General features: G+C 36.5%; 1 protein-coding gene across 2 annotated transcripts; it reads left to right on the forward strand.

The window, feature by feature from the left end:
• The first annotated feature begins 352 nt into the window (after window positions 1–352).
• LOC120270003 (subtilisin-like protease) lies at window positions 353–4,189 on the forward strand. 2 transcript variants are annotated; one of them, XM_039277011.1, is made up of 2 exons: window positions 353–685; window positions 1,828–4,189. In XM_039277011.1, exon 2 carries the CDS (start codon window positions 3,114–3,116, stop codon window positions 4,056–4,058), a length of 945 nt encoding a protein of 314 aa, XP_039132945.1. In that variant the 5' UTR covers window positions 353–685; window positions 1,828–3,113; the 3' UTR covers window positions 4,059–4,189. The 2 variants fall into 2 exon arrangements, with proteins under 2 accessions (XP_039132945.1, XP_039132946.1); XM_039277012.1 differs by having other exon boundaries at window positions 1,828–4,188.
• Window positions 4,190–14,853: the final 10,664 nt, after the last annotated feature.

Consider the following 14,853-nt stretch of genomic DNA (forward strand, 5'->3'; position numbering starts at 1 on the left):
ACTATTATCTCCAAGACTCGTAGACAGTTAGACTCCAACCAACCAATATTCAGAATTGGAACTTTGAAATCAAGAAACAAAAATTTCAAGAAGCTATTGTTTTTTTGATAATTTGTAGTCCCATGGGCTGGCCGGCCCACAAACAACAAGGCTTTTGCTTTTATTACAAACCACAACCCATTCAATTGCACAAAAGCCCAATTACATAAGCCCAGCTGCCTGCCCAGTTACACTAGCTTTTTATTTTTTTCCATTAAAGATATTAATGAAAATTTGAACAAAAAGAGGCTAAAGTTGATAAATGGGCCCCGTAATAATTATGGTTGTGGGCCCACCTACCAAGCCACTCAATTCCATTGAATTTGAAGTTCAAGCTTTCATCCATTCATCCGTTCATGAGCTCATCTTCATCTGTTCAAGACTTCAAGTCCCATGACTCCCATCAATTGCCGACTGCCGGTTGCGTTTGGCCGGGAGCGTCGAGTAGAGCTGTAGAGGAGGGCTTCAAGCTTGTCGCTGGCCGGGTTGCTTGGCCACTAAGGGGGGATGGCCGGCCTCCAAGGGGGGCTGGTTCTGGGGTCTTCCGGCCACACAAAGAAAACCACCGAACGCTGAGGGGGGGCTGAAGCCCCTGCTAGCCCCCCTTCCCCTAGTTCAGTCCCTGGCGGTTGGTAGCTTGATGTAGGTAAGTTCTCAAATCTAGTGAAGCACATGATCTTACGCATCAAAACCAAGAGATTATTATCCTTATTTCACAGCAAAATAGGAACAAATTGAATGAAATTCAGGATAATTGAGAAAGTAGAAAGATCAAAGACTGTTACTTGAAATCCATAAACTACCAAAAAGTTCGCTAAGAAGAGGGTGGAGGAGATTGAGACCAAGTTGCCTTTCTGATAGTAATCCAACCCGAGATTGGAGAGAAAAAGCCTCACGGATTATAGTGGCCATTGGAGGAGGGACAAAGGAGAGGCGGGTTCTAAGAATGAACTCATTTCGAGTTCTTGGACCAGAACTATTTTCTTATTTGTTGTTTGTTTTCACACCTAGCGGACTCTTGACCTATTTTGTATATGTACATTTTTTTTAATAAATTTATGGTTATTCACTATATAAATATATATATATATATATATATATACAATTCTTCACAAACTAGATGCTCATTGGATTCTATGATCAAAATTAGTGAGTATAACGGATGAATAAAAGGATCGCTTACATCATCCTTAACCTTCTCCATCATTTTAGAATAAGCTCTTATAATATATATTAGTCTAGTGAGCTGAGACCTTTTGTATGACTAATTTATTTTCTAAAACACTTCTTAATGGAAATTGAATACTTTGTCAAAAGGACAGTAGACAGAGAAAGCATGCTGGACAACATGCATTTCTAAATAATAGTAAGATAATATTGTTTCATAGCATCCAAAGGCTAAGCATGTTCTACAGTTCAAAATTATTAGTGAGATCCTTCATCCAAGGCAATTATATTTGGTGGCTGAATTCAATGTGGTACTCTATCTTACTAGTAAATTAAATGGATGATCACAGTCCTGATGAGATGCTTAGGTTTTGCCATGAATAGAAATTCCAAAAGTCCTTCAACGATGTGCCATCTTAAGCCATGGATAGATGGTCCATATATATATTGTAATATCATGAGTGCGTGAACCATTACAACACATTCACATCTTGACTATTTGATCTCTTCCATTGGGTTTTTTCAAAACACCATTCAAATGGCAGTGTTCAAGGGTGGCTTTGTTTCTTTCTTACTTGTGTACTTTCTTTCATTTAACAATATTTTTTTCTTGGTTCACAGCCAGCTATTGCCTATAGTCACTGACTATAGAGAAAACACTGACCAAATCTAAACCTACATTGTCCATGTACTGAAGCCAGAAGGTTCAAATTTCTTGGGTGCCGAGGATTTAGAGAATTGACACAAGTCCTTTTTGCCCAATGCTACTTTAGACACAGGCGAGCCACTGTTGCTTTATTCATATAAGGAAGCAATTAGCGGGTTTGCAGCAAGATTGACACCCGAAAAGGTGACAGCCATGAAGAAGATGGATGGATTTCTAATGGCGAATCCAAAGCCAACGGCTCAAGCTTCAAACTACGTACACTCATAAATTACTAAACTTGAGCACATTATTTGGAGCTTGGTCTACAAGCAACTCCTTTTTGGGTGAAAGCATCATCATAGGAGTGTTGGACACTGGGATTCACTTCCCCCATCCTTCTTTTGATGATGCAGGAATGCCACCATGCCCAAGAGGATGGAATGCAAGTTGTTTCTTCCAAAGGCCATCTTGAAATGGTAAAGTCATTGGCAATCTTTCAAAAATGGTAATACAACCATTCAGCCAATTGATGTTGAAGGTCATGGAATGCATGTGGCTGGCATTGCGGCAGGAAACTTTGTGGATACTGTGGAAAGTCCTTGGCCAAGCTCTAGGAAGAGCTGCAGGGATGGCGCCCAAAGCATTTATATCTGTATACAAGGTGTGCTGGAAGGATAAAGGTTGCGTATCAAGTAATATCATAGCAGGTATAGACAAAGCAATTCAAGATGGGGTGCATATCCTCCAAATGTCCTTTGGAGGAAACTGGCTTGAATCCTTTGAGGCAGATCAGATCATTGTCGCCACCTACTCAGCAATGCAGAAGGGGATCATCTCCCACACAACTGTTGGTAATGAGGGCCCAAACCAGGGGACATTGGGCCATGCTGCTCCATGGGATATAGTTGTTGGTGTAACCATTACAGATAGAAGAATAAGAGCAACTGTGACGCTCAGCAATGGGAAGCAATTCCAGGGTGGAAAGTGGCAATCAACCCAACAACACAGTTACTAACAATTTTTCTTCCTCTTGCTTTCCCAGGCAGCAGTGGGCAAAAGGACCAAATAACTTGTGAGAACAATTCATTAGATGGCATGAATGTTAGGGGAAAGATTGTAATGTGCTTTGTTGGAGGTGATACAGAAAGTAGTAAGAAAGTTGATGTTATCAGGAATGCTGGAGGTGATGGTGTGATCTTTATGAATTCCCATACGTTTGGCTTCACAACATATTCAGAATCTCACCATCTTCCAGCATCACATGTTAGCCGTAAAGATGCCATTAAAATTGAACATTATTTTTCTACAAACTCTACACCAACAGCAAAGATCACCTACGATGAGTACGATTTTTGGTGTTCTCCCATCTCCGGCATTAGCCTCCTTCTCATCGAGAGGTCCTGTCAAGTATAATGGAAACATTGTGAAGACAGATGTCACTGCACCTGGAGTGAATATTCTGTCTGCATGGCCAGTAGAAGTTGGGCCTTTCCCATCTGGTCTAAAAACAAAGACATTCAACTTCTTAAGTGGTACATCTATGGCCGCACCTCATGTTTCAGGAATTGTGGCTCTTATCATGAGTAAGTTGAAAAATGAAAACAAACGTAAATGGTCAACTTCAGAGGTTCAATCAACACTCATCACCACAGGCAACACATTCAACTTAGATGGAGAACCAATTTTTGATAAAGCTACTTTGCACAACAATGCTAACATTCTCCAACGGGGAGCAGGGCAAGTCAATGCAATGAATGCCATGGATCCAGGTCTAGTCTACAACATTGAACTAGATAATTATGTTGCCTATCTTTGTGAAATTTTTTCTAATAATAGCCAAAAGATGCAAATATTCACTAAAAACAACACCCAATGTACTAGATCCATTTCTGGTGAGCAACTCAATTATCCCTCAATAGGTGTGCCAATGAGATCAAGTTCATCAAGGATCATTGTCAAAAGAACAATGACAAATGTGGGTGATGCTAAGGAAATCTATAATGCCAAGATCAAAGAACCATTAAATGTAAAAATTGATCTTTCCCACTACAGCCTCAGTTTCACTCACCAAGAACAACAAATTACCTACGATATGACATTTTCCATGAACGGTGCTCACCCAGGCTTCGGAGTCATTGGAGAAGGAGAATTATCATGGGTGTCCAACAAGCACATTGTTACAAGTCCCATCTACATTGCATTCTAAACCCCGTAAATGAAGTGATCATATTATGTAATAAACTTGCATGAGCTAATTATGTTCAGTTGGCTGAAATCCCTTATGAAAAATAATGTCTTCATAATTAAGTAATATGATGCACTACAATGTACTTTTGCATTTATTAGCTACACTCTATTGTTAGTCTTATTAATGAAATGTCGCTATGGAAAAGAAATTTTTTTTTTGTACATTTACGTGGTAGGATTTTAATAGTTCCGTGTAACATCTGATCAAGTCAATAAATTCTTTAGATGACCGTTAAGCCATTGTAACTGGTGCACCACTATACCTATCTATATCCCTTCATGAAAATGCTGGTTGTGTTGAAGAATTGTGTATATTTTCATTGAATCATATTGACGTTAAATACAACAGATACAAATGAGTAATAGAGTTTGTTACAACAGAAAGATATGGCATCTAATGGAAGATTACATTTAAGTAGAATGAACTATTGATAAGACTAAGCTAAAATATTTGACTTAATTGGTAGATTCTTGATCTTCTGATATCAGTTTAACATGCCCCCACAAGATGGACACTCCATTGGAGACTCTGATCTTGGACCAAAAAACAATAAATTGTTGACGAGTTAAGGCTTTGGTGAGGACATCTGCCAGGTGATCATTAGTGAAGATGTGATGAACTCTGAGTTGCCTATTTGTGACACATTCTCGGACAAAATGATAATCAAGGGAAATATGTTCCATTCTGGAATAGAAGACTTGATTGGCACAAAGATAAGGAGCACATGTGTTATAACAAAACAATGATGGAGGCTGAGATAATTTTATCCCTAATTCATGAAGAAGATTTTCAATCCACATAATATTAGTAGTAGTATTACAAGTGCTTTGTATTCAGCTTCTGTTGAAGAGTTAGAAACGGTCTTTTGACGGCATGATTTCTAAGAGATAGCATTAGAGCCTAGATAAATAAGATAAGCTGTAGTGGAGCGACCATCATCACAATTTCCACCCCAATCCGAGTTACTAAATGCTCATAAGTGAAAAGGAATGCCTTTTCGTAGAAAAAGACCATGAAAAATAGTGTTCTTGAGATAAAGAAGAACTCGTTTCAATGCAGTCCAATGAATTTCAGTAGGGGAATGCATAAATTGGGAGAGACGATTAACAACAAATGAAACATTTGGGCGAGTGAGAGATAAATATTGAAGTTCACCAACAAGCTTTATAAAAGGAGTGGGATCTATTGGAGGTGAGCCATCCTTAATTAATAGAGGTGTGGATGAGCACGTGGGAGTAGTGACTTCTTTAGCTCCAGCCATAGAAAAGGATTCCAAGAGATTAGAAATATGAAGATGTTGAGGCAAAAAATAGACCAGTAGGTGTGTGAATCACCTCAACACCCAAGAATTGATGTAGGACTCCAAGATCCTTCAAGGAAAATCTGAGGCCAAGTTGGGTGACAAATGATTTGAGAAATTGATCATTGTTACCAGTAAGAACAATATCATCAACATAAACCAAGAAATAAAGACAAACACCATCCATATTGTAAAAAAACAGAGAGGAGTTATCGACATAATTCTTGAAACCAAATTGAAGAAGAAAACCCTTGAGTTCTTGGTACCAAGCTCTTGGAGCTTGCTTGAAACCATAAAGAGCTTTCTTGAGCTTACAAACATGATGTGGCAGTGAAGAATGAATAACACCAAGAGGTTGAATCGTAAAAGCATCATCAATAAGTGTATCTTGGAGAAAAGCATTATTAACATCCAATTGACAAAGTGGCCAACTAGAAGCAAGAGCTAAGCTTAGAATCAAGCAAATAGTAGTTGGTTTTGAAATGAGACTGAATATTTTAGAGAAATCCAAACCAGGGCGTTGATGATAATCCTTAGCAACAAGACGAGCTTTATACTTCACAATTGTTCCATCCATATTTCTCTTGATACGAAAAACCCATCGGCAGCCCATAAGATTATGGTCAGCTGGGGGACTAAGATCCCATGTGACGTTACGCATAAGGGCATCAAATTCATCTGACATTGCAGCATGCCAATATTCATCTTTGAGCGCTTCGGATAAATTCTTAGGTTCAAGAGTGGGAGGAATAGGATGAGCAGTGATGTGATTAATAAACTAGGAATTAAAATATTTGGAGTTCTATTTTTGAACATGAGTTGAACGAAGATTATAAGGCAGGAAAAGTGGTGGCTGGGTGGCAGAGGGTGATTGCATGGATATAAGTGGGGAGATAGGTGAGGGTGAAGGAGCAAAAACATTTGGGGTGGGATAGTGGAGTATGGGTAGGTGAGAAGGATTTAATGGGAGTGAGAATGAGAGGTAAAATAGGCGGATGAGAAAGAAGAGTAGGGTTAGAGGTGGAGTGTGTATCAGTGTGGAGAGAAGATGAAGTACTGATATTAATATCCACACATGAGGAGTCCAATACTAGCAAGGAGGGAACTAGATGTCTATTATTGCCCTGCATAGGAAAAATATGGTCAACAAATTTGACATGGTTGGAAAGATAAATCTTTTTGGAAACATGATCAAAACATTTGTATGCATATTGACTTGTTGAGTAGCCAAGAAAATTACATGGGCCAGAGCGGGATTGAAATTTGGAGGAAATGTAAGGACGCAACCAAGGATAGCATAAACACCCAAAGATTTTAAAATGGGAATAATTGGGAGAGCGATGAAATAATAGCTGAAATGGTGAGTGAAAGTTGAGAACAGAAGTTGGGAGGCGATTGATCAAGTAGACAGCTGTTTGAAATGCATACGACCAATAGGAATTTGGCAGTGATGCAGTATGAAGAAGAGCTAATCCCGTTTCGACAATATTACGGTGACACCTTTCAGAAGTTCCATTATGCTTAGGCATGTAAGGAGGTGTTTTAAAATGAGAGACACAAAGAGAACGTAGAATAGCTGTAAGAGAGAGATACTTTCCACCATTATCAATATAAATAGAAATGAGAGGGTGTTGGAAAAATTTTTCGGCTAGGGATTTAAATTGGGTAAACAAAATTGTAACATCAGATTTCTTTTCATGGGGTAAAACCAAATATATTTACTAAAATGGTCAACAAAAATTAGATAAAATCGAAAACCATAAATAGATATATTTGTAGGACCCCAAACATTAGAGTAAACAAGTTCTAAAGGTTTGGAGCTACGAAGAGAGTTCTCAGAAAATGGCAGCTTATGACTTTTATTTAATGCACAAGAGGAACAATGAAACTTTGAAGCTGATAATGAATGTAACTTCAAAGGACTGGAATGAAAATAGAGCGAATAACAGGAACAGTTGGATGACCCAAGCGTTTGTGCCACTCAGCAAGTTGAGATGTTGTAGTGTGATGAACTTGAGGAGTCACTGAACTAGGAATTCCATAGACATCATTAATGTTCTCCCCGTGAAGCATTTTTGCCCCATGTGCAGATCCTTAACATGAAAATGAAATGGAAAGAATTCAAGGGAAACATTATTTGTTCAACAAAACTTGGAAACAAAAATTAAATTTGTCATAATAGAAGGTGTACAAAGAATATTATCCAAAGCAAATGAAGTGTTGTTATGAAGAAGTTTGGCATGGCCAATATGTGATATGGGCAAACCTGTACCGTCACTAATACGGATTTTGTCTGGGCCACCATAGTCAGAAAAATGGTACAAATAATTAATGTTCCTGGTAACAACTATTGTTGAGAGGAAGACCGGTTGAGAGAGGTCATGCTAGCTGATGGATGAGGAATTGGATCATGCTATGTAGAGCTGAATTGCACATTGTTGTGCTTGAGAAACCGAGCAAGTTTACGACATTCATTAGTTTGATGCCCAGGGATTTCACAAAAATTATAGAAGGATGTAGGTGAGTTGGCAGATCTAGTTGTGTTTGATCGAGCTGAGTTCCAGTTGGAATAATTGTTGGAAGAGCCTTGATTTCGATAGTTGGTGTTTCATGAAAAACGATTGGAGTGTTGGGTAGAACACGAGTTCCAAGAACAATTTGGAGTTGACTGACGAGTGACATGATTTTCTATCGCTAGAGTGAGGAATGGATCTGTGACTGCTTGAGCTTTGTGTTCACATTCAAATGCCTCCAGTTTATCAAATAACTCATCAAAGGTAATCAGGGTATCACGTAAACGAGCAGCATCTGCAACAGGAGTAAGATCTGTGACAATACTTGTGAGAGCATAAATAATTAAATCTTCCTCATCAACAGGTTTGTCAACTATATCAAGAGCATCAGCAGTGGCTCGAACATCTTGCATATAGTCTGTGATAGCACGAGTGCCACGTGGGTTGTTGTGAAGCTTTTCCTTGAGAGAAACAATGCGAGTGCGAGACTTATTTACAAAAAGAACAGAGAGATGATCCCATGCTTCCTTGGAAGAAGAGACAGAGGAAATGTGAGTCTATATATCTACTACACAGCTTCCTAACATGGCATTAAGAATGACTTGATCTTGTCTGTACCAGAGAAGAAATTCTGGATTTGAATGGTTTTGGTACTGTCTTAGGGGTCAGGAATTGTTGTGAAAGGCCCGGGATAGCTACCATCAATGTAACCAAGAAGATCATATCCTATAAGAGCAGAGTAAAGTTGAGTACTCCAAACTGGGAAATTAGCTTGAGTAAGTTTGGTGGGAAGATGTGAAAGAGCATTGAAAGAAACAATTTGATGATCTTGAGTAGAAGTAGCCATGGATCTTATGCAAAAAGAAGAGCCCTTGATTGGCCTCTAGGTCTCTGATGCCTTAAAAACACTGGTTGTGTTGAAGAATTGTGTATATTTTCATTGAATTATATTGACGTTAAATATAGTAGACAGAAAGATATGGCAACTACTGGAAGATTACATTTAACCATAATGAACTATAGATAAGACTAAGCTAACTAATATTTGACTTGGTAGATTCCTGATCTTCTGATATCAGTTTAACACTTCATACCCCTTATGGGGTGGTACTTGTTGCTTTTGTAAAAAAAAAAGTCAATATGTGTATACACACTAAAAGTATCTGTGTTCTTTCATCCACTCGTCAGGAATGAAATAACCAAAACTCTTAGAACATCTAGATTAATTATTTAAACAAATGATAACATCCAACCAACCTATGCTCAAGTAGACACTATCATTAAACCTTTGTTAAATCAAATAATCATTTCTAAGTTTAGTCGCAAGACCGTTTTCATGACTAAAACCTCAGTTAAAATCAACATAAATAGAAGTGCTTTTCTTGAGGAGCAATATATAATTCCCTTCTTGTGATGACTAACATGTTTTGCTACTGGCTTAGCCAAACAATGAAGAATCATCATATAAAGTACCATGATCAACAAGCACAAGCGTATAATTTTGTTTCCTCATTTGCATCCGTTTTAATAAATTATTTTTATTTACAAAGGCGACAAGCACCATCCCATAAGGGATTGTCAATGGGCAGGCAAATACGGTGATGCACCAATTATATTAGTTTATATAACAAGGGTGCGTTTGATATGCAAAAAATAAGGGACAGTACTGCACAAACTCTCTTTGTCCTTTGTTTGTTTTATAAATGAACTTATAGTACAACACAATTGGTTAAAAATCTTGTTCGATCCAAAATCACGGTACAACTTTTTAAGTGTGGTACAACACAGCAAAAAGACGTTTTTGTTCCCAGTTAAAATTAAAAATTACAACACATGACCTCAACCTAATAAAAAATTTTGGAAATAAAAAAAATTATATTTGATAAAAACTTATTAATTATTGTATTTTAAAAATTTAAAAAATATAATTATACCCTAATAATTTTACAAATTATAAAAAATTTAAGTGATGACTATTAAAAATAGAAGAAATTTCAAAATATTTTGTCTTGTTAAAATTTTTTTCCAAAACAACAAAAGATTATACAAAGGGTATTATAGTAATTTTATAATTTATAGTCCAGTACTTATGTAAATAAAATAGAAAACAACACAAAATTTTGTGATGTCCACTGAATATCAAACAAAGAATATTAGAAGCATTTTGTACTGTACTTAGATATTTATACTGTGTTGTACTCCTTGTGTTGTACCTATGTGCAAATCAAATAGACCCTAGGATTTATTAGTACTGCTACAATATTTATATAATATTCTAGATGGGTCCGGCCCTAGGCATAGGTCGGGACGACCAAGACTAGGTAGTCAGAACCGGACCAGACTTTTGAACCTGAGAAGGCCAAGGTTCAAGGGGCAAGAGGTCCAATCCGCGGTCGAACCGGGTCGAATCGGATTTAATAAATAAAATATAAAATAAAATATATTAAATATTATATTCATTTTTAAATCAAATTACACAATTAAATATTGCAGTCATTGCTACATAATACTAAATCACAAACTAAACAATTCAATTTTTCCACAAATCATGATTCTATGATCATAAAAAGAAGCTGAATTAAATGAAAAATAACAAAGGTTTTTTTCAAAAAATATTATAAATAACATGCAAAATTTTATAATTCCTAAGCACTAAAGCATTACTTCGATCCTCATCCACCATGTTCTTATAATACATTAATACATCTCCATTTCCACCATCTCACCACCACCACCACAGTCACCACCATCCACCAGCATCCTCCTCCAAGCCCATGGACAAGAAACAAAGGACCATGTTTTCCTCAAGAGAAACTAAACTCCCTTCAAATCCCCAAACCCTCTTGATCCTCATCTTTCTCATCCTCTTCTTCATCTTCTTCTAGATTTTCTGGAAGCTTTGAGTTATAAACAGGGAAAGAAGGAATTGATTCAAGCATTGGGTTGGATCGGTGAGAAGAGGAAAAAGATTCATGGTGGCGGTCGGAGAGGAGGGAGTAAAGGTTGCAGTCGGAGAGGGTATGAAGAACTTCGGAGGAGGAGGATGGTGAGGAGTCTGAGAAGGGGGAGGAGAGGTTGCAGGAGATGTGAGGATGGTGTTGTTGTTGTGGTGGTGGTGATGGTGATGGCTTTCATTGATGAGAGAATTATTGGTGTTGATGAGCTCCTCAACCCAGGCTAAGAATAAGATAATGAGATTTTATTATTATTTTTTTAATTGACTGTTAAAACAGGGTGAATCGGCCTTGTTCATCCGGTTCATGGTTGAACCGCCCGGTTCATCCGGTTCATGCTCGGTTTTTTGTTTAACCGGTTTTTGTGGACTGAACCGGACCGGTCTAGTGCCTGGGTCCGGTTCAACTGGGTTGGATCGGCCGGTCCAACCCGGTTTTGACTACCTAGCCAAGACCTATGCCTAGGGCCCCACCAATTTTATATGGCCCATATATTTATTTTTTAAAATTATATTTAAGATTTTTATTTATTATTTTATCCTCATAATTATAATTTTAAAAATTATAACTATTTTTTTAAACAATAAAACTTAATTTATGATATATCAATATGCAATAAATTTGGCGTTATAATAGGGCCTTCGAATTTTCTTAGGTGTCATAATTCATTTCTTAAATTATATTTAAAATTTTCATTTACTATTATCCTATCACATAATTATAATCTTGAAAAAATTTTAAGTTTTCAATAAACTATAGAAATTAACTTATAATGATATCATTATACAATAAATTTGGCGTTACAATTAATAGGGCCCCATAATTTTCTAGGGTCCACAATTCATTTTTTTAAATTATATTTAAAATTTTAATTTATTGTTATATTAGACACATAATTATAATCTTGAAAATTTTGAAATATTTTTTAAATTATAATACTTAATTTATAATAATTTCAATATGCTATAAATTTGGCTCTATAAAAGGCCCCACAATTATTTAGAGCCTAACAATTAATTTTTTTAAAAATTATATTATAATTTTCATTTACCATTATATATTATTTTCCTATCTGCATAATATTATCTTCTCAGTAGTCTTTTTATGCATTATAACTAATTAAACAAAGGATTTTTAAAAAAATTGAAATCTCTATATTTTTTGGATAAATATTTTATTTTATTGTAATTAATAATAATTTATATTTTTATATTTATTATCTAATTATTATTTAATAAAAATAATTTTTAAAAAAATATTATGCTTAGGGCCCCATTTTCACTAAGACCTGGTCCTGTATACAGAGTACTGCAATAATACTTTCGACCTAGTGATTTGACTTTAAGTTTATTCATTCACCATTTTCATAACATTCTACTGCACCAAATAGTGGTTGTTAGAAATAACAAATGGTAATAATAAAAGAAGAAAACAGGAACTCACAGGTTTATGTGGAAAAACTAAAAAAAAAAACCATAAGTTGAAAAAACAAAGATTTGAACTATATATAAAAAAATTAAGTCTAATTTGCTAGAGTCCTATAAATACAAGTGCACCAATTGGTTTAATAACTTCATAAGATGCACTATGGGCGATTTAAAGACCTCCTTTCATGCAACTCTTGAGAGGAGAGAGAATGCTCCTCACACAAATCTTTCATAGAGGACCTTTGTGCCTCGTGAGATTAGCGGTGATTTACTGAGAGATGTATTCCTTGGGACTGACCCCGACTTTGCCCAATCCATTCCCAACCCCGTCATTTTTCCCTATCTCCTAACTCAGGTTCCGGGAAAAATTTTTCCCAGTACCCGTCCCAGTAGGAATTACCTGGTTCATATATTTTTATTTAATATAAATAGTTTTCCATTATTATATATGTATATAATATTAAAATTATATATTCGAAGATGGGACGGGGAGAGATTCATAGGGATGTATTTCTTTTGGGCCCAGACCCCGATTTGCCAAATCCATCCCGACCCCATTGCCAAACCTAGGTTCAGAATAAAATTTTCCTCTTCCCATTGGGAATTACCATGGTTTGGGATTCCTCGTCCCTGATTTTTTTACATCTATTAAATAAATCAAATATATTATCTTTTAATAATATATATTTATTTAATATAAATAATTTTCTAATATTATATATGTATATAATATTAAAATTATATATACCCCCATAAGGATTTACATCCTCTCCCTAGCCCGGTCAAAATGGGGAATCTTGTTCCTCATTGGATCTAGGGGTAAATTGACAACCCTAGTTAAGAGGTTTAAGCTTGAGACCCTTAAACAAAAGGTATAGTGTGTTACACTCTGGCTCTCTAGGAAACTCAATCTCTTCTTCAACACTGACACTGAAAAGCATAGTTTCTCTCTAGGAAACTCAATTTCTTCTTCAACACTGACATTGAAAAGCATAGTTTCTAGGCTGATTCCATAACTTAGCTTTGTAAACACTACATCTTGTTTCGGGAAATATCTACGATTGTTTGTTTTGTCACTTTTTTTATGGGTCAAACTGACTGGCTTGGGGCCTGGGGGGTGCTCGACCGAAGAGAAGAACTTTCTTTGGAAGAATGACAGCAACTCAAACACACGGGATGCTCACTTCCATGTGATTACTGTAAAGCTAACGCAACGTGCGTATAAGCCGCAGACAAGTACATATAGTCCTTCCTGAACTAGATGCTCATTGGATTTCTATCCCAATATAGTGAATATAATTAGTGCATAAAAGGATTGTTTACATCGTCATTAAAGTATTTCTCCATTATTTTAGGCATAGCTTTTATAAAATACATTAGTCTAGTGATCTAATAACTTTTGTATGTTTAGACACTCACTAATGGGAATAAAAGGACACTGTTTCAATTAGAAACCACACCATACAACATGCGCTTTTGAATAATAGTAAGATAGAATTGGTTTCGTAGCATCCAATGCCTGACAATATTATGAAGTTTAAAATTATTACTGAGATCTGTCATAGAAATGAATTATATTTGGTGCCTGAATTCAATGTGTGGTACCCTATCTTACTGGCAAAAATAACACAATTCTGATGAGATTCAGAGTGTTTTGCCATGACTACGAAAAAATTCCAAAATTCCTTCAATGATTTGCCATCTTAAGTTTTGGATATATTGTCTATATATTTAAATATCACAAGTGCATGAGCCACTGCAACATACCCACATCTTGGCCGATTGATCTTCCATTAGTTCTTTAAAAACACCACTCAAATGGGAGAGTTCAAGGATGGCTTTATTTCTTTCTCGGTTATTGTATTTTTTATTTCATTTAACATTGTTCTCTTGGTTCACAGCCATCTATTGCCTATAGTCAGTGACTATAGAGAAAACACCAGCCAAATCCAAACATATATTGTTCATGTACTGAAGCCAGAGGGATCAATTTTCTTGGGCACTGAGGATTTAAAGAACTGGCACAAGTCCTTCCTGCCCAATGCTACTCTAGACACGGGTGAGCCACGGTTGCTTTACTCATATAAAGAAACAATTAGTGGGTTTGCATCAAGATTAACAACCGAAGAGGTGAGAGCCATTGAGAAGATGGATGGATTTCTGAGGGCGAATCCAAGTCAACGGCTTGAGCTCCAAAGTACGTACACTCATAACTTACTAAACTTGAGCACATTATTTGGAGCTTGATCCACAAGCAACTCCTTTTTTGGCGATGGCATCATCATAGGACTGCTAGATATAGGGATTCACTTACCTCATCCTTCCTTTGATGACAAAGGAATGCCACCCCGCCCAAGAGGATGGAATGCAAGTTGTTACTTTCAAAAGCCATCTTGCAATAATAAGGTCATTGGCGCCCAAACTTTTAGATATGGCCCTAGCACCATTCCACCAACTGACATAGATAATGGGCATGGTACGCATGTGGCTGGTATTGAAGCAGTGAACTTTGTGGATAGTGCTGAAGTCCTTGACCAAGCTCTTGGATGAGCTGCAGGG

Source organism: Dioscorea cayenensis, chromosome 10 (genome assembly GCF_009730915.1).
Source record: "Dioscorea cayenensis subsp. rotundata cultivar TDr96_F1 chromosome 10, TDr96_F1_v2_PseudoChromosome.rev07_lg8_w22 25.fasta, whole genome shotgun sequence".
In the NCBI taxonomy this organism is placed as follows: Eukaryota; Viridiplantae; Streptophyta; class Magnoliopsida; order Dioscoreales; family Dioscoreaceae; genus Dioscorea; species Dioscorea cayenensis.

What these genes read in the sequence shown, in the direction of transcription:
- LOC120270003 (XM_039277011.1), top strand. Translation starts at nt 3,114, where the DNA reads ATGTTAGCCGTAAAGATGCCATTAAAATTGAACATTATTTTTCTACAA.